The sequence below is a fragment of the Achroia grisella genome, unplaced genomic scaffold (assembly GCF_030625045.1).
Source record: "Achroia grisella isolate CSIRO2021 unplaced genomic scaffold, CSIRO_AGI_Agris_v1 utg1064, whole genome shotgun sequence".
Classification (NCBI taxonomy): domain Eukaryota; kingdom Metazoa; phylum Arthropoda; class Insecta; order Lepidoptera; family Pyralidae; genus Achroia; species Achroia grisella.
Genome location: NW_026712568.1, coordinates 711520 through 736525, shown reverse-complemented (window position 1 = coordinate 736525; position 25006 = coordinate 711520). Strand labels below are relative to the sequence as shown.

Sequence of the window (25006 nt, the reverse complement as noted above, 5' to 3'; positions counted from 1 at the left end):
TTAAATTAATAATTGCGCTCTCGCCTTTCCACTGCATTCGTTCATTTACCGCCAGCCCAAACTCGAGACTTCAAGTACGTACAATAATATGTATCTCGATTTGACACATCTCTAAGCGTACGTGACATTTGAGAGATGTGTCAAATCGAGTTACATATTCGTCCAAGAAGTCAATCAAGTCAACTTTCTTCAGTGCGTCTACAATTTACTTAAAAATAGATAATTTTCTATATTGTTTTATAAAATAATTGGCCTATCGTGTGTGATCTGTATAATATTCTTTTACATTACATAGTTAACAATAATTAGAAAAATAACGTAACCTAAAAAAGAATATTTAATGAATGTTAATAATAACCAAAATAATAAATGTATTTATTTATGAAATAATATGAGTGTATAAAATATAAAGTATGAACCATTAATGATGTAATGTAAATAAGTTTACGAGTCAGTAATAAAAGTGGCCTATATAACAAAAGAATCTTTGTGAGCAGTCCAGGGTAAGTTCTAATATGAATATTGTAAATGACTATGGCTCTCAACAATTAATTATATTCTATGACTGCATACACAATTTACATCTCTGCCCTATAAAAATATAGTCTATGTCATTTGGCTGGCAAATTTTTAAATACTTGTGTAATGGAGTTATCCAGTACAAATTATAAACTATATAGTATTCATTCTTATATCTGCAGTTACAGTAAATTAAAAAATATATATTTTAGATTCCATATCAATTTCATTTTCATTTAATTTATTGTTCAATAAAAGAGTTGAGTTTATTTCATTGATTTACTCAGTCTAAGCTAACATTTCAAAACAAAAGTATGATGTTTTTATTGGATTGGATTAAAATTAATATTGAGATAAGACTCCAGAGAGAGTTAAGAGTAGACCTGCATATATAAATTTATTTTTCTTTTGTTCAACTATCCTGTGAATAAAAGAAAAAATGGATGCATGTTTGATCCGCAAACCTATGTAGTGTTGATTTCCTATGTTGGGCATCAATATAGGAAAAGTTAGTTGTTTGTAGTAGCTAGAAATGCATGTAGAAAATAATAAACATGTCACTATTAATTGTCATGTACATACCTATAAGCATCTGATTACTTAACATGATATAGAACTGATGTATCGAAATGTGTCGTTTAATTTAACATATATTTTCTTATAGATATAATTTTAAAGGCATTGCAAGCAGCCTCTTGTATGTTATTAATATTTATAATGAATACTAAGAACACTTGAAATTGGTCTTTTCTAATTCTGGTCTTAATTATTAAAGAATATGGTGGTGATACGATGGAAATTTCGGTGCAGAGGAATCTATCAACAAATTAAGTAAGTAATGATTACTTATCGTTAATAATAAATAATTAAACTTATGAAATAGACATATCAATAGAAAATCTAGATTGGGTAGATTATTATGGACAGGACCATGTTGTCTTGCCTCATGCCTTATGGCTTTTCTCTCTCTCTCTTTGTGAATGCAATGCATGGAGCCACAGCAGCCTATCTGTAATCCTTAATTTGTATCTCTGTCTTAATTTGATCTGTGTTTTCATGATCGGAGCGTAAGTTTCAAATTTAATTTATTGTTATGATAAATAAATAAAAATAAGTTCATTTCATTAAGTTCATTCATTCATAGTAAAGAAATATGACAATCAGACACTTTCATGATAATAATATTGATGTGGATGTAAGTAATAATAAATTTACATCAATTTGTATAAAATTTTAAGGACCTACATCTTATGGAAAATATCGGAAGCAATATTGACAGTTAGATCTCTCACATACAATGAGCATATGAGTCAGAGCTATGCAATTGACTTCTTTTTGGAGCCTGTATTTTGGTTTGTTGACAACTTCGCTAAATATTTAGGAAAGGTATGTAAATTAAATATTTATTATGTATATTTTTAAAGAATAACAACAAATTGAGTTTATTTTCAATATATTCGATTTTGCATTTTACAGAAAAGTAATAGAATAGTGCCCATGATACTTCTGTTATTTTTTAAGTTAAAAGCACTTAGTATTGCATTTATAAGTACTAGTTAGAGATAATGATAAAAAAATACATATAACATGCATATGAGGCCTAAATGATTTTGAGTATGAGTTATTAAAATATAAAACAATCTTAAATAAGTTTGACTTGATTGATGTTTAAACATTTATGAAAAATAAAATAATATGTAAATGTATTTATTGCAGGTGTTTGTATTTTGCGTGAGTGTGTTGACTGCCGCTGTGGTGCTGATAGCTTATTGGGTAGGTGTCCCATACTGGTGGCAACGTTGTCCATACACTACAGTATTCTTAATTATTTTTGGGAATTGGTTGCTGTTGAATATAGTATTTCATTATTTTATGGGTGTTATCACTCAGCCAGGATACCCACCTCATGTAAGTATTATTATTAATATTGTTCTATATAGAAGTTCAGTTTGATTTAACATAAAAGTGGTTATGTATTAGTCTTTATTGAGTAGCTTATAATATTTAAAAATATTAAGAAATATTGTACATGCTGATCTGACTGTTGTCTAGTAATATTAATATGATATATCAAATGCCTGAATTTAAAGTAATCATTTTCTGACATTTCCAATTAATTCTTTTCTATTTTTCAGAGCAGCATTTTGCCTTTAATTTTCTCAAGAACCTATGATTTAGTATTCAAAAACAACGAAACATTCTCAAGTTACATTGTGACCAAAGGAAATAGGAATCAATTATATAGTATAATTATATATAAGTATATAGATTTTTTAATATAAATTGTAATTAGTAATAAAGTATGTATTATTACTATGAGGAGTATGTAATAGGATATATTAGGCTATATTGACATATAGTTTAGGTCTAATAATTGGCCTAAACTATATGTCAATATAGCAATGTGCCACTCGTGAATTCTTTCAATGAACAAGCATTTTATCTAAACATATCACTCCACCAGGGCACTATGATATCTGAGGCTGCCAGTATATGCAAGAAATGTATATCCCCAAAACCACCTCGTACCCACCACTGCTCCGTGTGCGACCGCTGCATCTTGGCTATGGATCACCATTGCCCTTGGCTTAATAACTGCGTGGGCTATTATAATGCTCGACACTTCTTCCTATACATGGTGTACATGGTGGCAGGAGTGACATTCGTAATTTTTGCCGGTATGGATATAGGATATCAAGTGCTCTGGATAAATGATACAGGTAAATCTACAATTGTGTTTCTATTTCATACTAAAACTTCATACATAGTAATGCGATGCTATCTGCATCGCATTACTATGTATGTATTTAGTATATTAGGAAAGAATATTATTTCGAAATTAAGTTTTGATTAAAGTCTAAAAGATCTACTGGATACCTTAATGAAATGTTTGAAATGGTTATAATTGTGTATGTGATGCAAATTTTTGTGATATTAATAATAAATAATAATAATAAATAATAATAATAATAAAATAATTACTTCTAACCGTAATTCTTTACAGTGAAGGGTTAGGTGATACGGTGATAAGGGTTAGGTGAAGAATACAGAACAATGCTTAATAAAAATGATATTATGGGCGCTTGATTAATTTGACTACACTTAGAAACCATATCTGTAATGTGTTTATATCTTTTTAGATATCCTAGAAATTAAAATGACCAGCAGATTTTATCTGTCTATCTATCTGTCACATATTGCAGTCAGCACAATGTCCTCTTGACTCAAACTCATGAGTATCTCATATCTGTGAACAGTACTGATATTGTTACTTTATTAATTTAATCCTTATGTATAATTTCAGGTGGAATAATCCCAAACAACGACCCGGATTTAATTGGTCATCCCGTACGCTTGAACCAAACTGGCGCTCTAGTGCCAGTGAAAGTGATTGTTGAGTATGATTCTATAAACTTTCCACGTGAACACATCTTACCAGTGCCTCCCATTACCGAAGCACAGCGTATATGTGCTCACCCTTGGAAACGGAAGGGTGTAATTTTTATGGCTACTACATGTTTGTCTGTATTTTTCGCACTTGGTGTATTATGTATAATGCATGGCAAGAATATTAATAGGGGCGAAACAAGTGTAGAATCTCATATAAACGCGTCTATGCGTAAAACCCATAAGTCTTTTAGAAATCCATACAATTTTGGGAGAAGGAAAAATTGGAAATTATTCCTTGGCCTCACTCAAGGGAGAACATTTTTAAGAAACGTTTTATTCCCTTCCGCTCATAAACCAACTGGCAATGGCTTGACGTGGCATACAATCCACAACGTTTTAGAAGACTGGCCCTAATAAAATATAAATGAAATGAGATTTATTAATCCAAGAAAGCTTACTGTAGTTACAAATGGTTTTAAATTAAAGTTACAGTTTAGAGGCTAAGTAAAGTGGCCTCCTGGACAAATTAATCGATAACCTGTGTTTAGGAGTTCCATGGAAAAATGCAATATATATTAAAATAATATCTACAAAAGTTTAGGTGAGCACTCAATTATGTACTTATAAAATTAACTATTTATAGATCATAGATTTCAGTTCGTAATATTATAAAATAAATAACGTCACATCCATTACATATTTAAAGTTATGGTGTAACATATAGTATATTTTTAGTATCAACATAGTTCATATTTTGAAGGAATTGACGAATCTTATTTTTGTTACCAAAGTGTGACAAATCCTGTACTGGAATTTGTGAATTAATTTTATTATACATCGAGGGTCCTATATAGTATAGAAATCTCTTTGTGAGAGAGAAATTCATTTTTGATAGGCAGCATATTTTGTCCTTATGGCGTTTAGTGATAGTGATGAAAGGTGTCTTATAATGTTGTAGGATTACGATGTTTAAACTAAATAATTGCCTTACATTCAAAACATTGCAGTTCGTGTATAGAAGTGTAGTAGGCTACAGTATAGAGCGTAAAGTAGCCACTTTCAATACAGCGCGGTGCGAGCTCGAGAAGCTTTAAAATGGTTTTTAATATGCCATTCTAACAGGTAACACCGTAGGTTACAATAGAGTGCCATAGGGAGTGTATAAATAGAGGGGCTTGCCACATGGCAGAGTATTTTAAATATACAAATTAATTTGCGGACCCTCGCTGTATCATCATTCTGATGACAGGTACGTTGTACAACCCAAGCTCTTCTTAGGAGAACAAGTTATTGATATATACTTATGGTATTCCCATACTTCTAGTAAATGAAACTAGTCGTAAGTATAATAAAATTTAGAAATACACCAACATTTTATTTATTTATTTATTTATTAAAACTTTAATGCACAAATACATAAATAAAGGTACACATGGCGGACTTAACACCTCGAGGCATTTTCTCCCAGTCAACCATTGGGCAAACAGAGATTCATGTTGGCGGTGCATTAACAAATTGAAATTCTAATCTAAAAAAAATAAAATAATAAGAAGATCACTTTAATATGATTAAATATAAATACATATGCGAATATACTTATAAACTATAATACATAATATGAATAAATAATTATACATATATAAATATAACTACATACACGTACGTACCTACACACATACATACAAATACACATACAATTATAAATTTATACAAATCAACAGGGAAATTCAGATACATAGAGGTGGTTGGGTGGAGGAATAATACTACAAGGATAACAGGAGCCTACACTAGTTCTGGGAAAGGTGATTGCGTAATTTGGATTTGAATGTGAATTTTGAAGAGCTGGACCTAATGTCAAGGGGTAACTCGTTCCATTGTTTAATGGCCTGTAAAGTGAAAGATTTAGAAATGAAGCTCGTACGATGAGCAGGAACGTGGAGAAGTAAATTCCTAGACGGACGAAGGTTACGATAAGAGATGTCCCCATGAAAATGAAATTTGGTATTAAGATACTCGGGAGAGTTAGGATCGTATAGTAATGAATAAAGAGTACACAAGAGACGAACAATTCTTCGTTGGCGGATTGGAAGCCAATTAAGCTGAGAGCGGTAAAAAGAGATGTGGTCGTATTTACGGAGACCGAAAATAAAACGTATGCAATTATTGAGAAGACGATCCAATTTGTTTAAAAGGTCCTCATTCATGTCCGAGCAGCACACATCTGCATAATCAATAATGGGTAGTACCAGGGACTGAATAAGTAAGATCTTAGTACTGGTAGGAAGGAAATTTTTAAACCGGTATAAATTGCGCAAGGTGTACGTAACTTTACGACTGACCTCATTGACGTGATTATTCCAGCTAAGGGTGGTATCAATCGTGAGGCCAAGGTCTTTGACATGCGTGCAGTAAGGAATAGACATTTTATTAAAAATTATCGGAGGAACAGACGTCAGGTTCGTTTTGCCGAGTTGTCTCGAGCTTCCCAAAATGATTGCTTGGCATTTGCTAGGATTGACAGTCACCCCGAACCTAACCGCCCAGTCCTCAATGTAGGCAAGAGCATCGTTTAACCGACTTACAGCTTCAGATATTCTTTCTACTGCAATTTGATAGTACAGCTGTAAATCGTCTGCGTAAAGATGGTAAGAGCACTTGAGATCATTAGTGAGGAAGTTAATAAAAATAGAAAATAATAACGGAGACAATATACCGCCTTGAGGGACACCAGCGACCAATTCGCACCAGTCAGATAGAGCTTGGTCATAGCGAACAGCCTGCCGGCGACCCTGAATATAAGAACGGAACCAACTAACGGCCGCGGAGGAGACCCCAAGATGAGAGAGTAATGCAAGAAGGACGTCATGGTCGACTGTATTGAAAGCGTTTGAGAAATCAATTAATATAAGGATGGTAACTTTGGAACTTTCCATGCCCTCTCTCACATCTTCAGTCACTTTGAGAAGTGCTGTAGCGGTGCTATGCCCAAGACGGAATCCAGATTGAAAGGGGCTCACAAGTTTGTTTCCAAAAATGAAATTAGAAAGCTGTTTGTGAGCTGCCGCTTCCAGAATTTTAGAGAGGTAGGGCAGAATAGAAATGGGCCGAAAGTCCTTGAGAAGAGTGGGAGATGATACCTTAGGAAGTGGAAGGACGAAAGCATTTAACCAGATAGAAGGGAAGGTACTAGAAAGTAAAGAGCAGTTAACAATGTGAGTGATCAAAGGAAGTACATGTTCAAGTATGAGAATAATCATGATTCTACTCACATCATCAACACCAACACAGTTGGATTTGATGGATGATATAATCTTACGGATCTCCTCGACGGTCACAGCAGTAAAAGAGAACATATCCGAGCATAAGCTAGGCCAGGAAGCAATTTCCTCCAAAGTGGCTTTTTTGATAGAAGCACTTAGCGGTAAGGGAGAAGAGAAATGTCTATTAAGATCATCTAGTGAAAAGAGTGGGACAGTATCGCTGGTTTGTTTGCACAAACCGAGCGACTTGAGGAACTTCCAAGAATTAGCCGGCGAAGCATTAAGCAAATTCGAATGAATATATTGGCGTTTGGCTGCTCTTACCATGTAATTACACCGATTACGAGCCGTTTTGAATGACGACCAGTTCTCGTCAGTGCGATTCCTCTTAAACTTACAAAACGCCTGATTGCGTCTCTTCATCGCCATGCGAACGCCTCTCGTGATCCAAGAGGCAGGCGGTTTTCTTAGTTTTATACCATGCGATGGAGCATGTTTGATGTAAAGCTGGTGGATGCAAGTGTTGAAGTTGGAGAGCTTCGCATTGACAGTAGGAGCTTCAGTAACACAGTCCCAATTAACCGATTGAATATCTTTTCCTAGTGCCTCCATATCAATCCTAGCTAAATTGCGTATTTCTTTAATTACGGGTTTACGTTTAACTTTATTCACGTTATAAGTAACATATATTATGTCATGGCGAGATATACCTGGTGCCGGAACTTGACCATGATTGAGAACGGAATCGGGAGAGGAAATATAAATGTGGTCAATCCAACTATCAGGATAGTCTATGTTGGTATGAGTGGGCCCAGTCGGTAACAAAGTTAACCCTACTGAGTTAACAATATGACCTAGTTTACGGGAATTTGCTGTATCACGGATGAGGTCAGTATTAAAATCACCCATGATTATATGGTGAGTGTGCTCGGACATAATGGATTCAAGAATTGTTTCCAATTCCTGAAAGTAATCTAGAGATGGGGGACAATAAATATCACCTAGAACGATTGTGGTCCCCTTGACATAAGTACAAATAAATAAAAATTCAGCGTTAGCGGAGATGGGGGAAGAAGCCAGTACTTCGTATTTAAAAGAAGTCCGCAAGTAAATTGCAACACCACCGCCTCGTTTCTCCAAGCGGTCATTACGAATCATAACGAACCCTGGGAGACTGTAATTGGAGGACGGCATAGATGGTTTGAGCCAACTTTCAGAAATTAAAATAACATCAACATTAATGTTGTAAAGCATGTTAAAAAGTTCACCGTGATGTTGAGGAGTGCTTTGGGCATTCAGGTGACAAATATTGAGGCTAAAAGGGAAACGCTGAAATTCGTCATAGAGAAGGGAAGAAAGAGATTCATTTAAAGAAATATTCGGCGACTGGATTGAGGGATTTGAGTCATCTAATGCAGAAAAAAAAGAATCGTCATCAGACATACGAAGTTCTTTCTTTTATAAAAAAAAAAAAAAACTATTTGTTGATTGTATAAATCAATAAATAAATATTAATAATACTAAAGTAATATAAAAATAGAAATAAAAAAAATAATATATAAAAATACAACTAATAATATTATTTAGTCTCTGCTAGAGCCCGCCGGCCGTCTGTTAACAATAAAAAAAAAAACAAAATACATATATCCAATCAACATGTACAACAATTAGATAGAATTACTAATATTGTACAAAAAATAAAAAAATCAACAATCACTACGTGAATAATGTTGAGTGAAATCGCGTATAGAAAAAGAAAATTAATATTTGACAATCAGAATAAAGTAATCGGAGAAAGTGTCATCTGACAGCTGTCACTTGACACATTACACAGATTATATGCAGATGTAAACATAGAAGTCAAATTATTAGTACACTAATAATTAAAGTAAACGAGTAAAATCACAAATATGAGGGTGAAACTAAAATAAAATTACGCAGTAGTGATTGCTATATAACATTGAAATTGACCGGATAATACTAAATTCCAACTACTTAACACTAATGCTTGACCCGCATACCACGACGAGTTCTTGAGTATCCAGAAACCTTATGGACTCGCTGAGCTGACTGGGAAGCTGGATCCGGCAATTTAGACGATGTGGGCTCGCTGGATTTGGGAATTATAGCGTCCAAATCATCAATGTTGTTAATGCGGCGGTGACCGCCAGACGGATCTTTAGTGTATATATTACCGCTTAGCGTCCAAACGTTTCTCATACCTAACCGCTTCCGGGCCTCGAGGAACAATTCCTGCCTCCGTCGAGTCAAGAATTCGGAAACAACAAGCATGGTCCCCTTCAATTTAGTCTTGCTTTTCCAAATTAATGAACTGAGAGCAGGATTAATGGTACGGAATATAATGGGTCTACAACGGCCCTCAATCGCCGTACCTAGGCGATGACAACTAGAAATGTCAGAGGCTTGGACATCGGGTAGCTTGAGGTGATCCTTGCAGATAGTGGCAATCACAGAGGCCAAGTCATCGCCACTCTCTGGAACTCCGCCAAGTAGAAGATACTTCCGTCTGTGTCTCATCTCTATTTCATCAGTTGTTTGGATCAAGTATGCTATTTGCTGACGAAGAAGACCCAAGACTTCATGAGTATAGATCTTAAATTCATTAAATTCATTGGACAATTGAGCGATTGTGAGTGTATCCGTTGTTTGAGGAGTAATAGCCTGGAGTTTACCTTCAAAACTCGCCATCATCTTAAGAAGTGTGTTCTCCAATGTCTTCTGTGTAGAGGCCAAGTCAGCAAAGTTCGCCATCTCCAAAGTGTTAAGTGTTGTGACAAAAATGAGACTGGCCGGCAGGATTATGCAGATATTTGGTTATTTAATACATGTAAAGATATGCTAACACTTTATATTAATCTTTGGCCAATAAACAATGCACTTAAGGTGAGATAATATTATTTTAGTTAATAAAAACAAATTAATATAAAATTTGAAGAGAGATATTTTAAGTGTACAACTACCCGCCGTATATTTTAGTAAGTTATTAGTTCAGTTGTGGTATTATATATTATATAGAGGTAGAGATGAAGATGACCCTTTTATTTATTGTTGTATACCATTAGCACTCGGCTAAAATCAGAACTTTTTTGAAGTAACTCTCTTCTATAATATCTTTTATAAGTCTAACTTAGCTGTAAATATCCGATACCATTGATATAGAAATGAATGTGTATAAAATAAGAATTGTGTTGTTTTATATTAAATACTGCATATTAATTTATATTATAATGTATATAATAATTAATCTAATTATTTTTATATCTGTTGATAATAAATTTAAGTAGTTTATGCTTGTGACTACGGTTTCTTGCATGTATTTTAATGAAGAACATAAATTTGTCCGGGACTATTTCAGTGCTTGTCTTTTTATTATTAATTTATAACTATTTTTACAAAGACATTCCTAGAGTTTTATTCCCAATGTATGATGTATTTATAAATTGATAAAAATATTAAGACTGAAGTTACTGCTGTTTTTTTATGTACCCAAACGGTTCACCCTATTGTAAATGATAACCGTCCACTGGATATATTAAAAAGAATTAACTACGGATATCACGCCCTCATGTTACGCCGGTGGTAACGTTGCTATTCCGGACCGCTTACGTGTCTTATGGATGATAATGGAATTGTGCACCCGCCTGCGCTAAAGGATTACGCTGGCAGGACACCAGTGAAGGATGGTCAGATGAACATGAGGTCAGGACAGATATTCCATAGTGGTAAATTCACCATGAACCACCTTCCCCCCACCACGTAGGTATACTTACCGTTAACAAAAATAGCTTATTTTCTTTATTATTAGTGATGCCCGCCATTTAGTATAGTACGCATGTCCAAGGGCTATCAAACGATTACAATAAAGAAAGCGTCTATATAACGCCAATTATTTATTAATAAATTAGCACTATTGCAGGTAGCGCATTTTCTCAGCTTTAATATTTGAGAATATTACCAAGATGATTACTTTTTGAAAATTTCATCCTAATACTTCTTGCCATATTTAAGTGAAATCTGAATACCCAAACAGAAAAAAGTAAATTTTGCTTCGTCTTGGTTTTACTATCTTATTTAATGAAAAGAAAGAGAAATTATTTAAAAAATTTAGTATGTGTTAGATTTTGAATACCTTTATAATTTTTATTGTGTGTTTTTTGACTATCAGATCAGAATTTAAATGCTATTATAAAATACTACAATTTCCAAAGATTTACTGGTAGGTATAGAAAGCTTCCATTACCAAGTTTGCATGTTGTGTCATGGTTCAATAGATTAATAGGGTTTCCTGAAATGTGATGGTCCAAAATCTATAACTGGGAGGCCGCGTGGAGTTCCAGAACCTACCAAACAAAAGGTATATTTTATTTTTTTGTGTAATAGCTATTCAGACGTACAAGACACTTTAAGTCAGAAGGGAACCGTTTACCATCTGATTGCTACCATATAAACTTACTCTAAAGTACTCAAATAAAACAAACATTTGTTTCAACTCTTTATTTTATACTTGAATTTCGTCGATCGTTATTAATTATACAAACAGGATTATATTCCTATATCATATTACATGTCTACATTTCATAAAGTAACTTAGGTCTATATTGCACCCTTTTGACTAGTTATACAGCATATCTATGTATTTCATAATAAAAAATATAACAATATCGGTTATTTTCTGTCCATTTGTAAGTTAATATATGTAATTAATAAAATTATGTCTATGTCTCACTCTATTATTATCGTTCATGTTGAAAGGAAGACATATATGAAGAAACCAGTCGATCTTTAGTATTGTACAAAATGTCGGCGATTTTACCATTACATACTAGCTGTGCGCGCAACTTCGTACGCGTGGTACCTACATATTAACTACATATTAGCAATAACAATAGATAACAACTTTGTTATTTGTGATCCCTTAAATGAAACAAATAAGTACCTACTTATTGTTACGAGAAGATTGTAATCTTTATAATGTATAAAATACTCTCTCTCTCTGTCACAATGATGGTATCTAAACTCCTCCTAAACGGCTTGATTGATTCTTATGAAAATTTGTGTTAATTAATAAATTTTGTATGTTCAGTAGGTCTGAGAATAAGAGGTATAACGTATTTTGCATATCTCTGAGCGATGAGGGTTGTCCAATCCCATATATATTCTTTTTTGGACATTTTTTTTGACACGTAACAGCCCAAATTTTCACCCTTTTGTCATCTACCTCTATTATTTAACAGCTTATATTATTATCTACTTTAACGATTTTCTACTTTCAGTGGTCGATAACTGATTATATATGGCAAAACAACGTTTGCCAGGCCAGATTAACGTTCACAAATACAAACGCACTGGCAAACAGACAAAACATCTAATAATATTTCTTTTTGTCTAACATACAATATGTAAATCGGTTTAGAAAAAATCTACAAGCATGGCTAACCTACAACTTTATTATATTGTATAATGTATAGAAAACAAAGTTGTTCTGTAAATCTTGTTTTGGTTTTTACCACGGCAACGTACAACATGTAAATACTTTTAAAAAATGTATAAACATAACTATCCCTCTGTTTTAGTATATTGTATAATTTACAGAAAAAAAGTTGTTCCGTAAATAAGAACAAAGTATCTATAAATAATATTCCTGCATATTTCTTTTATTTTACAGTTTCTACGTACAGCATATTTGATTACAATTTCATGCTGTATCTATCTCTACTGTTAAATTTAGGTCTTCCCCACACACACACACACAACAAAGGCTCTAGCTTCCCAGGTACTATATTCCGTTTGCACTATACCTATAGGTATCTTCTGTTATAAAAATACTGTTTTTATGTCATATTGTAAATATAAATAAATATATCTGGTATTATTGATGTCTTAGTTATGTGAATATTGCAAATTGTCAGAACTGAGTGCGAGCGAGGTAAGGACGCTCCTTCTTTGCGGGTTCACCCCGAGATTCTCCCAATTGATCCACGAGAGTCTTGCTGTCAGGTCTATAAAAAATATTTGTACTATTATAATCTGTCATTAAATTACTTATACATATTACTGATTTTTAAATGTTTATATGGTGCACTTTGTGCCGATGGTATATGCAAAAAGGGTGCCATGGTGTATATAACGTGAGGTTAGTCAGCACTTTTAGACAGAGTAGGGCCCCAAGACAATTAGGAGACTAGTAGCCCTGGTGAACAATGACCTGGCTGATAGTGTAATATATTTAATGATATTCTGAGTCGGTTGGCAACTTAGTGACAGACAATTGCTAAGAATTTGCGGCGTCAGACGTCATCAAACGATTATCGCGTTTGATTAAGAATGTTTTGCTCTTATATATTCGAGTCATCACGGTTATGTTTTACTTTAATAATTATTCATAAAATCATATATTTACCACTTGTATTCCAATGTGCTCGGTCAGCTTTGATTTCTCCACGCAAGCATTTTTCTACGTAAGTCAGAGGATCGTAATCTGCATCTAATACCTGATAAATATTTATTTAAGATATTTAAGAATTAGATAAGAACAATTAAAAGCAACACAGTAAAGGTAAAGCCTTTACTGTGTTAGGAATATATAAATATAGACATCAGAATATAATAATAATCTTTATCTACTATAATAACAATATACAAAATGTTAAGTACCGATAGTTCCAAAAGTTTAAACTTATGGTGCAACTTTATCAGACATATTTTTATTGTCCATCTATTAAAGTGGGATCTGTCAGTTACCTATCAGTTAATTTTATCTATAACCAAGTACAGATAGTTGTGTAACGGATTTTATATCCATCTTGAGTATTACAATATATATTATAGAAAATAAAATAGGTACTATTTACATTATTTATTCCGAACCCTTTCAACTCGAATTCGGTCATAAATCTTGTTTTTTTTTATTGGGGGTTTTGGGCACTTTGGAGCTGTAGCACTGCGACTAACAAAGGTCTATTGACCTCGCCCTTTTTCATAGATCGTTACATAAACCCGACAAGGACAAGAATTGAAAGATATTCTTAGACGTGATGGTTTTTATCCCCTCAGGATAGAGTATAAACTTTTTAAAGGAGATGTTTCGTTTAGACTCACGCTATTCAGCTTGGCAAAATCTGCAGATTTTTATTGTGCACAGGCCTAGGTATGCCATATGCTTATTTCAATTTGTGTCTAAATCTTGGTTAAGCATAATGTATACTTGTCATTTTAATATTCATACAAAGTATGCAACCTTTCACTTACCTCCCTGAGCAGAGCGATGTAAGCAATGGCTAGCCGAAGCGTGTCAATTTTGCTGAGTCTTTTCTCATAAGGAAAGGTTGGCACGTGCACACGCAGTTCGTCGAACGCCGAGTTTATACTGCTAAAATCAGAACATTACACGCAAGTTTTAGCTGGTTTGATATACTCTTCACGAACAAAACATTGTAGGTATTTACGAGGTATACAGTTTTGTAATAATATAATAGTACTAATAATCGAATCTAATCAATGTTACAAATATTTCAGGACTATTTAAGCATCTAGTCCCAAGGTAAGCAGAGGTTGCATTATGATTACTAGACAACTAATATACCTAAATACATTGTTTTTGGTAAATACATGCATATCATATGAGTACAGAAAAACACCCAGTGTTAAGAGGAAGTGAGGCGATGTGGTGAACCACTAAACCACTTAAAAGTTTAGTTCTCAAGAGAGGAGACTAGCCATTTTTTACATATTTAGTTTTAAAATGTGTGTAATATTTGTATAATATCTACGTATGTAAACATAACATCAGTAGATATGTTATTATTTTAAGTTCATCGATGGAAAAAGACGAATATCCAATTATATAAATATTTTATTAAAATTACAAAATACTTATGTAGGTACGTCTTGGGAATTGGCTAAATTGGGTATCTAGAATAAAAATATAACAAAGTAATTGTTATATATTTACTTCGCACAGGCAAAAGAGTAAGAGTAACTACTTAGTTCGCTCTGCTCTAAAATATATTTGTATATTATTTCAAAATTAGGCAGTAGATACAAATCAATACAAATAAGCGATCAATAAAGAATCAGTAATATACTCGTAAAATTGTATACTATCTACATTTATCATGCAACAAACTAAACAACAGCAAAAATTCACAACTATTTCATTGTTAAAAGTTATATGAAACATACTAGATGGGTACACCCATGAATAAATTCAGATCTATAGAAAAGACCGCAACAATAAGTGGATACCCATTGGGTCCGGACCTCAGCATCCGTCGTCGCTCGCGTACGTTCGCAGCCGCCCGCTGCACGCGGTACGGTGATCCACCGCATTGATACTCGGGCTCGGCGGATGTCTCCAATAAAACATCTGTTAAAGAACTGTGATGTGTCCAATATGCATAATATTGCTTTCAGGATGGTCACCTTAAGGTCGTTTTTGGAAGACAATAAATTCAGAGAATATTGATAATAAATACCCATAACTTATAAATGTGACGACGATGTTTTAGACTAAGTGGTCACGAATATCAGAAGCAATATCGGATTGATTCTGATTTTAGAGTGGTATGGGCTATACATGTTATATTCATAATTAGAGCAAACAAACAGAACAAACCCTATGGACACAAATTATAAAGTAAAAAGTACAATAGATTATATACGTTGTGAGTATACATAAACGAATGTGTGGATAATCCTCATGCGTCGCTATTCCGGTGAAATAAAATGTCATATATATAACATACCAACTTAGATTACCTGTTTTAAGTCCATTAAATTGATTCCATTGTGAAATAATCGAATTATACTTAAATTTTTAACTATATTTTCTTTTATATTTACATTTAAATAAATACTAAAGTGTGCCTGCCTATCGGTTTGGTAAAAACTAGATGATGACGCGGTAAATAAATTGTTTTAAAAATGATAAATTGGGGCTTGGTACTTCAGACACTTTATTCTTTCTAAAATGTATATAAATGATAAAGTCATAATACCCAAGGCGTTTAACTTAAAAAACAGGATTTTATTTTACGTTTCGTTATTTCTATTTAAAAAAACTTCGGCAATTTTACACGTTAGTCATAAATATATAGAAAGAATTACCATTAATGGTCAATCTATAGCTATATTAAATTCTATACTTATAAAATGATCTGCAGTAGTCCTATTGTTTTATATAGAATTTAAGGGGGTTGATAATTTATCAATCCCCAATAAATTCTAAATCTAATTTAAATTATGATTGTGTTATGCATAAAACCAGTTACCTGTGTGTAATTGCCTGGTGTGTTGGTGTACATACGCAGCGAGAGGTAATTGGAGTCGACTCCTGGCGGCTGCATACACGCACGAGGGCAGTTCGGCTGCTAGCGTCGGGCCTTCATCATCAGAACCATCACCATACGAGTACTTCAAGCCGGAGTTAAAATCAAGGCGACGACTTTCGCTGTAAAAAAACAAGCGCTTAAGTAATAATTCAAATTTCTATGAGTTCGAAGTTAATTCACTTTAAGAATGAGGTTTGCATTACCCGACCAAGACTTTCTTTTAATGTAGTAGTAACATATTACGCTTGTTACATAATAATATGCCGTGCACAACTCTATTGAAAATGTTGAAGAGCAGAACTTGCATGCGCCTTATGATGAACGAAGCCTCAATGTCACAATTTTAATATGGTTGGTTGGTTGGTTGGTATGATTTTAATTGTCATATTGTTAATTTTATATTAAATCTGTAAAACGCCGACAATGTTTTTGTGGCAACTGTGGTTTGCTTTACTAGTTCTGACATCGAGCTGTGTCACACCTTATTTAGTTAAAATCGTAGTTAATAGGAATGTCTGTAGTATTTTATTATAAAATTAAATTTATGTTTAAATCATTTGGTTTAATATGCCCGCTGGATGCGAATACCGTAATTCGCTGTGTGTTATTATTATTGTACAATTGTACGTTATAGGACATACGTCATTTTTGAAAGTTTGTCTATTAGATTTATGTTCGATCTATTGAAATGTCTAGTATATAAGTACCTACTATTGATTTAGTTGTAATGGGTAATATTATGTTATTTGTGGTTGTAATTAGTTAGTATTTAGTCGCTAGTTTGTGGCAAATTTTATTCATTATTTGATCATGTTATTGAGAATAATCTGTTTGAGACAGATTTATACATGCAGCGTCAATATATTGAAGTAATAAAATTGTTTCCAGGTAGATATTATTTGGCATTAATTACTCTTATCGTTTGATAAAATGTGTGCTCAGGATAGGCAGGTTTGGAAGAGTAAGCCCATGCCCAGTACAGGAACTAATTACGATAATTAATTAAAAATTGTGTTTTTAAACTTTTATATTCATACATTTGACTTGTAAAACTACTAAATTTTATGTTTAAGGGTATACCAACCTTGATATCGAAATCTAAGTCAGTTGTTTGAGACATCTTTCTTTTATTTATTTAATTATTTTTATTTATTTCGGATTCAATAACATGCAAAATTCTTAAATGTAGTTACACCTGTAAATATTTAATTTACCTATATTTCTAACTGTTCTGTATTTACTGTTCAAATATAAGCATATCTCTCACAATATCGTCTGTTATTGAAGCTTGCAATTTACTGCTATTGGATTTGTTGTAAAAATAATCCGAGATATTTATTTTTATAATTCTGTCTATTTTGTTTGATAATAAATAAGTATTATTTTAGAGGATCTTGTACCTATTCATTCCTACGTGATTGCTATTTTGAAATAGCGAAGCAACAAAAGGATTGAGACGTTTTTAGATTTAACTAGATCCTTTGAAATTATTACTATGTCCTTAAAAAAATATTTACACTTATAATAATTGTTTTGATTATCGTAGGAATATTTTTTTCTACGTTTCCTAACCAAATGGTTAAGACTGATAAAACGAGCGTTAGTCAGTAGCAGTTAGTGAACTACCGCTCCGCAAACTCCTTTTGAATTCTTTTTATTTATAAACGAGCTGTTACCCGCGCCTTCGTCCGCGTGCAATTAGACTTATTTTTAATTAAAATAAATAAAATTTTAACAGTTAATATAAGTACTATATATACCTTAATATGAATTTAGTTTGTTAAAATAAATTTCAAACAGTGACTTATTTTTTATTTTATTGTAAATGTTATAGAATGGATTTTATATATTATAGTTCTGTCATATGCTATTAGAAATATTATATAGATACCAATAGTTTACAGTAGGTAAACAGTAGTAGGAGGTAGCTAGTTTTTTGCATGATTCAGTAAATACAGAAAACTGTTTGGATACATTTAACTACTGATTTAGTATTAATGGTTAAATATATAAGTATTTTAGATCTTATGGAAATCTTATTAGTCTATTAATAGAAAATAAAAATAATTTAATTTAAACTAACCTCAACGGCGGAGAAGTAGATGAATCTGCTAGCTGCGTTCTTGCTCCTGACATGGCTCGTTCATTGAGCGCACTAATTCTCTTAATATTTGAATTATACTGAACGTCTACTAAACGCGTAAATAATTTTATACCGCGAGGGGTGGTAATTTCGTTTATACTCTGCGGCAGGGTTCTTAAACAGAAATTGTGCACAGTTTGTGCCAGACTAGACCGTACCCGCATCGATTAAAGACCAAATTTAGAGCGACCAAACCCCAATTCATGTGGCTGTGAGCGCTTCAACCCCTGCACAGTGGGAGGCGCCATAGAAATAAGGAACCAAAGAGGCGGGGCTTAATCGAGTTTCGCAAACAATGGTGAATTCTTTTCGTAGGAATTTCATTAAATAATTTATTTATTAATAATTTTGAAAATGTTTTTAGGTCGTACAATCCAATGTCCAGAGAAGTAACAAAATTATATCTGCACATTTTTAAGAAAATTACGCTTACGGTTAGTCAGAAATATTTTCCAGTTACAGTTTTCTTTGAAGAATGGTCTTTTTTATCATCTTTCTATTATTTGTAAGTAGGTACTCATACTATAACAATCAACTTCATAATTTAATTTAAATTTTTATGCTATATAAATATATAATATAAAATATTATAACATTTAAGCAGAAGTATAACAACTCGTATTTGTTATTCCAAGCAGGTAGTACATATCTACACCTGGAAAATGTTACATGGTCATGTAGGTACTTACTTAATGCTGTCATTTAATAACATCGAAGAAAATTACCTCGAGTTGACTCATTCCAAGATAGTTTTACACGATCTATATCTATCTCAAACAGTAAAATTATAAATTGTCTACATGAAAATTTACTTAATAAAAAAAATATTTATATTTAGTCACAAATGGCTTTGTTTAGTTTGTTTCTATGGATGATGTCGTTTCGGACTCCTATTTCACATTCTTCCTGAAAACCAGATTATATCTACTAAGTTTCAGTAAAGTAACAGGTAGTTTATCGCACTTGCAACCAGTGTGTTACACATAGGTAACTATACTTAGTGTCTGTACTATGAAATTCAAACAGGTAGTTACTTTAAAGTGAGAAATCAAGTAACGGGTACGAAGTAAGAAATCAACTAATAACTATATATTTAAACACCAGAATATGCAATTATATTTATAAATTATTATTAGTAGATAATATTATACTTACACACTTATGATATCATATTATAGGTTTTTTTGTAAACACAATGTTAGATAGAGAAAGTGTGTTGCTGTTGCAGGCGAAGTATGATATGTTCATAAAATCGCCTAAATAGATATTGACAATTTATTTTAATATACTATTAGATATAGGTATCTTTTAGTTTATTAATTTCAAACAAGATGAAATATTTCATTGTATGTACAGTCAACTACTTCATCAATGTAATATTAGTAGATATAGTTAATATTTCATTTTTTCTTACAAGGTCTTTAATAGATATGGAGTCCTTTGTCCGTTTGCATAATTAATTGTGAAGAAATATATCTTATATTTTTATTGTATTTTTTCATCTTTTAGCCTTCAAAACCAAGTAAAATTTCACGATGTCTATTTTTTGGTAGGCTTATCTACGCGTCTGTCCGAATAATATAGGAGTGCCGGTGGCCAATCGATGTTGTTCTCTCTCTGCCATTGGTGAATGGAGATCTGGTTCTGACAGCAGCCGTAAAACGCACGCTTCTAAGAGAAAATACTCTTGGGGAGTATATATTATACAATACCATAAATTTATCTCACTATGAGAGATTTTTCAGGTACTTACCCAACGCAACGGTTTGCTTATGTCACGATACATCAATTACAGCTAGACTAACTCAATACCGTAAGGCAAAATACGATTTACCTATTATTTAAAATTATTACTGTACTATTTATATTAAACGCTAAAGTAAGATTAGTAGGATCGCCTCTTTGAAACTTTATCAACTCAATACGTACGTAAGTACCTACTTTATTCCTATGCTATGTATTTAATTTACACAAGAGCTCATAGCAATAGACGAATGGGTCACTATTTGTTTAATCAGTGGTATCAGTTTGGAAGTCGGAAGTCACGTCACTCATAACTATGCGTGGCCCATCGATGAACCGACGAACACATCGATGAACACAGCCGTAGGCGATTAATACGAATAACTGTTTGCAAATTACCCAAGAGTAATCAACATTAACTGCTTCTACCTTATACCATTTATCTGTGATTTGCGTAGGTAATACGTTTTGTTCTTCAGTCATCTCGTTTATCAGTCCCTTTCTTGCAATATTATCTCTGAGGGGGAAAGGGAAGGGGATTGTTAGTAATGGGGTTTAGTAACCCTTTGCTAGCAATGCACCGTTGGATCGACCTCCATGCGGTTCCCCTTGGAAACCATTGTGATTAATTCTTGGTTCTTTAATCACGGTAGGCTAACTGACCTGACCTCATGTTCATCTATCATCCTCCACTGGTGCCCGGGAGCGCAAACTGTTAGCGCAGGCGGGTGCACCATTACATTAGCAACCATAAAAAAAAAATATCGTTTTTGACTATTTAACTTCCCATTCCCGTCGCAATATTGTAATTTTTTCTCTTAGGTTTAATAGGAACACATAAGTCACACGTCGTCTATATACCTAACTTGCTACCGTTTCATATTTCCTACGTTAAGTGCTGTATGGTTGGATTTAATTCGCGATAGCTTTGAGATAACGGAATCAGAGGAGGTCTGTATTGGAGCTCCATTCATTGATACGGTCAGATGTATTTTACAGAAATGCATAAATGGTTTGTGGTACCATGAGTGGCATAGTAGTACATATAAGTTTGGAGATTTTAGGTATAATTCTGTCGTTATTACAATTTCCATTATGTATATAAACGTAGATATACCTGTAGGTATTTATTATTAATACATACTTTTGTTGTTTCATTGCTATATTGCTATTATACTAACATGCAGTCGTGTTTATTACAATAAATATGTTGAATATAATTTTATTTAATAATAGGTTTGAAATATTATTGTAAAATTGTATTGCAAGTCTGTATCAAATTAGACTGCTGTTTTGTAAGACTGCCAATTTTTTTAACTATTTACTCGTGACTGTTGTTACATCACCAAAAATCTGTATATCTAGATTTTTGGTGACGCGACTTCGTCAGCGTGGAATTTTACTTCATTTTTCTAAAATAAAGGTAGCCTAAGTTACTCCTTATTACATCAGCTACCTGCCAATATAAGTTCCGTCAAAATCGGACCGATTCAGAGATTAGCCGGAACAAACAGACAAACAGACAAAAATGGTAAAAAATGTTATTTTGGTGTATGTGCCGTATTTATATTCATATCCATGTAGTAAAAACGGTTATTTCAATATTACAAACAGACACTCCAAATTTATTTACATGTACCTATAGATATAGCTTCAGTCTTTAGTTAAGAGTTAATTGTAAACAATTGGCCTAAATTCTATAAAAATCGTATTAAATAAAATATAGAAATGCCTAAACTGATAATCAGTTCAATAAAGAAAAAACTTCTCAGTAAGATTTCATATCGTGGCTAGAGATTAGAGGTGTTTTTAAAAAATTGTTTACTGTTATTTTTGTATTATCTAAATGTGATGAAAACTTTAGTTTATTAGTAGATTTTTACATCCTACAGATACTTCTATTTATTCGTGCTGTTGCTGAAGTCGTAGGTTTTTTAAGAACTAATAAGCAGCGCCTACGGCTCGTAGTGCTCTTTGAAGACATATAATTATTTAAATTAAACACTATAAATTATCGTCATGCCTATCGTTACATACACGCTCCGTACAAGCACGCGTGTGAACTATATTCATCTAAAATAGCCGTCCTACATTTGTCCATCTATAAATTAGCGTTTCACCCTCTTTTATAAACAAATAATTTGGCGGACGACTATAATTTTGCGCTAATTCGCATTCGGAAGTCGTGCCCAAGTTGCCCCTGTAATTGATTTGCAGCGGCGCGGCGTGGAAACGACCTCGTGACACGTGACCACACCCCGCCCTTTACCATGTGTTTGATAGTTTTACGATCATACTCGTGAAATTTTCTCTCGTATAAAAATTTGCAAAGGCGATAAGCCAAGCTTTTTAAATTGTCGTTCATTTTTTTGTGAAATTGTATACAAGAAGTTTTACTTCATAAGATAATTTGAAATTTAAAGACAAACTTGCTGTCCCCAAGTATCGTTTAGAAAAAGTTAATAGGTCTTTTATGGGAATAGGTATAAAAATTTACAATAAGATACCAAAGGATATGTTGGAATTACCCTTAAACAAATTCAAAACATCTGTTAAATCATATTTACTGAGCAAAGCCTATTACTCACTAAACGATTACTTGAATGACGAGTGTGCATGGCAATAGTTGTTCATACACTGAATTTTCATTTAATGTTAGACATAGACACCTATATAAATATACATTGTAAATAAACTGGCTCTAAAAAAAAAGTAATTCAATTGAGTTTCTTGCCAGTTCTTCTCAATTGGATCTACTATATATACCGAACTGGACGGTAGGGAAAAAAATAAAATTATAATGTAAAAATTTGACGTTCATAAGCGGCTAAAATGTCCTACATGAATAAATGATTTTTGAATTTGAATTTGAATTTAATATTGCAGTGACAATGCAGGCGTGAACAATATCGAAAGTTATATACTTATTTAGCTTATTTTATTAACTGCATTCCATAAATACCAGACATTCACCAAATGTACTATGAGTATAGTGTTAGCTACACGTATCTCTTCATATCATTATATTATTTGTCTAATATTTTATATAAAAAAGTTATTTATATATTATTACCTACGTACTAAGTCTTTTTCTCTCTATAAAGCGAATTTAGGTTAATTAACTACCAAACACATCAATAGTCCATACATAGCTACTATATTTTAAAATAAAGACATCGTATGACATATTTACATTTTGAGAAGGATCCAATTAATTATTATCCCATCTGGATTTAATAATAATAATAACTCTTTATTGAGCACAGAATAAAATACAAACACTAACTTAATATAAACATGCTAAGTAAAAACGGCTTATCGTTTAAAGCAAACTCATACAGACAACCTGGACCTGGACTTACCTACGAGAATTATTATGTTTTGCGAAATAAGTTTCAAAACATTCTCATGAGAGAAACTTATTTCGCAGATTTACTTAAATTTAAAATCAACATTAGTTCTGTGGTTTTTTAACATAAAGAATGATTGGCTTTAATTTATTTATTTGTGTGCGTATGCTCCGGATAAGATTATCCGGCGAGTGCGTAAACGGTCCTCCGGGTGTGCTTTGTAGTGCGGTCGCGTGGCGGCGGTCACGTGCTGGGTGCGCGTGGCACGCCGCGCGTCCAACCAAGTGTCCCGAACATGTACTGACGCCTATCCAAAAACTGTTTTACAGTATGCACTTAATTAATCCGGACTATTATTGAATTCTGCAGTTTGTGTAGATGCACATTTTTAATGGAAATGGAATGCAGTATACTTGTGCAACAATCTACCACACCTTACTGACGCCTAATTGTCAACTTCCCTACACATTAATTTCTCATTCCATTCCTTCCATTAATTATAATAGAATACGGCTTACAAAGAATTCTGCTTATCAGGAGAAATAAGTTAAAAGAGTACTTTTCAGGGAATCTAAAACTTTTTGAAAAGTGAAATGTGCCATTCATAACAGCAGCTTGATAATGTAACGCAATTGCCAACAATATTAATTTGAATTTTAGTGAGAGTGTGGAAATATATTATACATATAAGCATTCAGAAGAATTATTTTACCAATAAAGCAAAATGCAACAAATCAAAATTGTGTAATTGCTGTATATAATTGCAGTATTGATTGGCAAATAAACCAGTACGATATAACAAATTATAGCTAATTAATTTCGACATAAATCTGTAGGTTCTGTTGAATTTGAACAATAAATCACTCTATTTTGTACTTTGTATTGCGTATTAATTCACTGTTTACTTTCTTCATAGAGTAATTTTTAACAAATATAAAATATGTTTAAAAAGTTTATATACATATGTTGTTTGGTAGATAGGTATTATACTCATTTGTCAATAGACTGGAAACTAAATCGGCCCTTATGGATTCCCCTACCCGTATTTGTCTGTCTGTTTGTTGTATTTAAGCATTTATTATACGCAATTATTAACAAGTCGTCTGCAGCTCTGAGCACTTCAATTGCACGTTGTGGTTCTCAAACTGTATTGGATTACTGAGTAAAGTCAGCAATCCAACTTCAGATAATAAGTACTATAAGTATACAAAATATATTGAGTATATTGAATAAGTGTTTATTCATTATACC

The 25006-nt window shown here is 32.8% G+C and overlaps 2 protein-coding genes across 4 annotated transcripts; one reads left to right on the top strand and one right to left on the bottom strand.

Moving 5' to 3' along the window:
- The first annotated feature begins 175 nt into the window (after positions 1-175).
- On the top strand, positions 176-5288 carry LOC131841654 (palmitoyltransferase ZDHHC16). Of its 2 annotated transcripts, XM_059189982.1 has the most exons (7): positions 176-192; positions 413-503; positions 1184-1350; positions 1758-1905; positions 2236-2427; positions 2984-3239; positions 3824-5288. In XM_059189982.1, exons 3-7 carry the CDS (start codon positions 1298-1300, stop codon positions 4321-4323), a joined length of 1149 nt encoding a protein of 382 aa, XP_059045965.1. In that variant the 5' UTR covers positions 176-192; positions 413-503; positions 1184-1297; the 3' UTR covers positions 4324-5288. The 2 variants fall into 2 exon arrangements, with proteins under 2 accessions (XP_059045965.1, XP_059045972.1); XM_059189989.1 differs by lacking the exon at positions 176-192 and having other exon boundaries at positions 353-503; positions 1295-1350.
- Positions 5289-11744: 6456 nt separating this feature from the next.
- On the bottom strand, positions 11745-18687 carry LOC131841766 (T-cell acute lymphocytic leukemia protein 1 homolog). Of its 2 annotated transcripts, none has more exons than XM_059190095.1 (6): positions 18603-18687; positions 16460-16638; positions 15435-15555; positions 14439-14559; positions 13591-13681; positions 11745-13189 (listed from the first exon to the last, which is right to left on the bottom strand). In XM_059190095.1, the coding sequence occupies exons 1-6, from the start codon at positions 18653-18655 to the stop codon at positions 13071-13073; spliced, it is 684 nt and encodes a 227-aa protein (XP_059046078.1). In that variant the 5' UTR covers positions 18656-18687; the 3' UTR covers positions 11745-13070. The 2 variants fall into 2 exon arrangements, with proteins under 2 accessions (XP_059046078.1, XP_059046085.1); XM_059190102.1 differs by having other exon boundaries at positions 15450-15555.
- Positions 18688-25006: the final 6319 nt, after the last annotated feature.

Bases quoted from the DNA above. Each gene is read 5' to 3' on its own strand.
- LOC131841654 (XM_059189982.1), top strand. From the start codon at position 1,298: ATGGTGGTGATACGATGGAAATTTCGGTGCAGAGGAATCTATCAACAA. The intron at 1,351-1,757 runs GTAAGTAATGAT...TAAAATTTTAAG, and splicing joins GGAATCTATCAACAAATTAA to GACCTACATCTTATGGAAAA. The intron at 3,240-3,823 runs GTAAATCTACAA...GTATAATTTCAG, and splicing joins GCTCTGGATAAATGATACAG to GTGGAATAATCCCAAACAAC.
- LOC131841766 (XM_059190095.1), bottom strand. From the start codon at position 18,655: ATGTCAGGAGCAAGAACGCAGCTAGCAGATTCATCTACTTCTCCGCCG. The intron at 14,560-15,434 runs GTATCCACTTAT...TTCTGATTTTAG, and splicing joins CTGAGGTCCGGACCCAATGG to CAGTATAAACTCGGCGTTCG. The intron at 13,190-13,590 runs GTAAATATATGA...TATTTTTTATAG, and splicing joins AGCACATTGGAATACAAGTG to ACCTGACAGCAAGACTCTCG.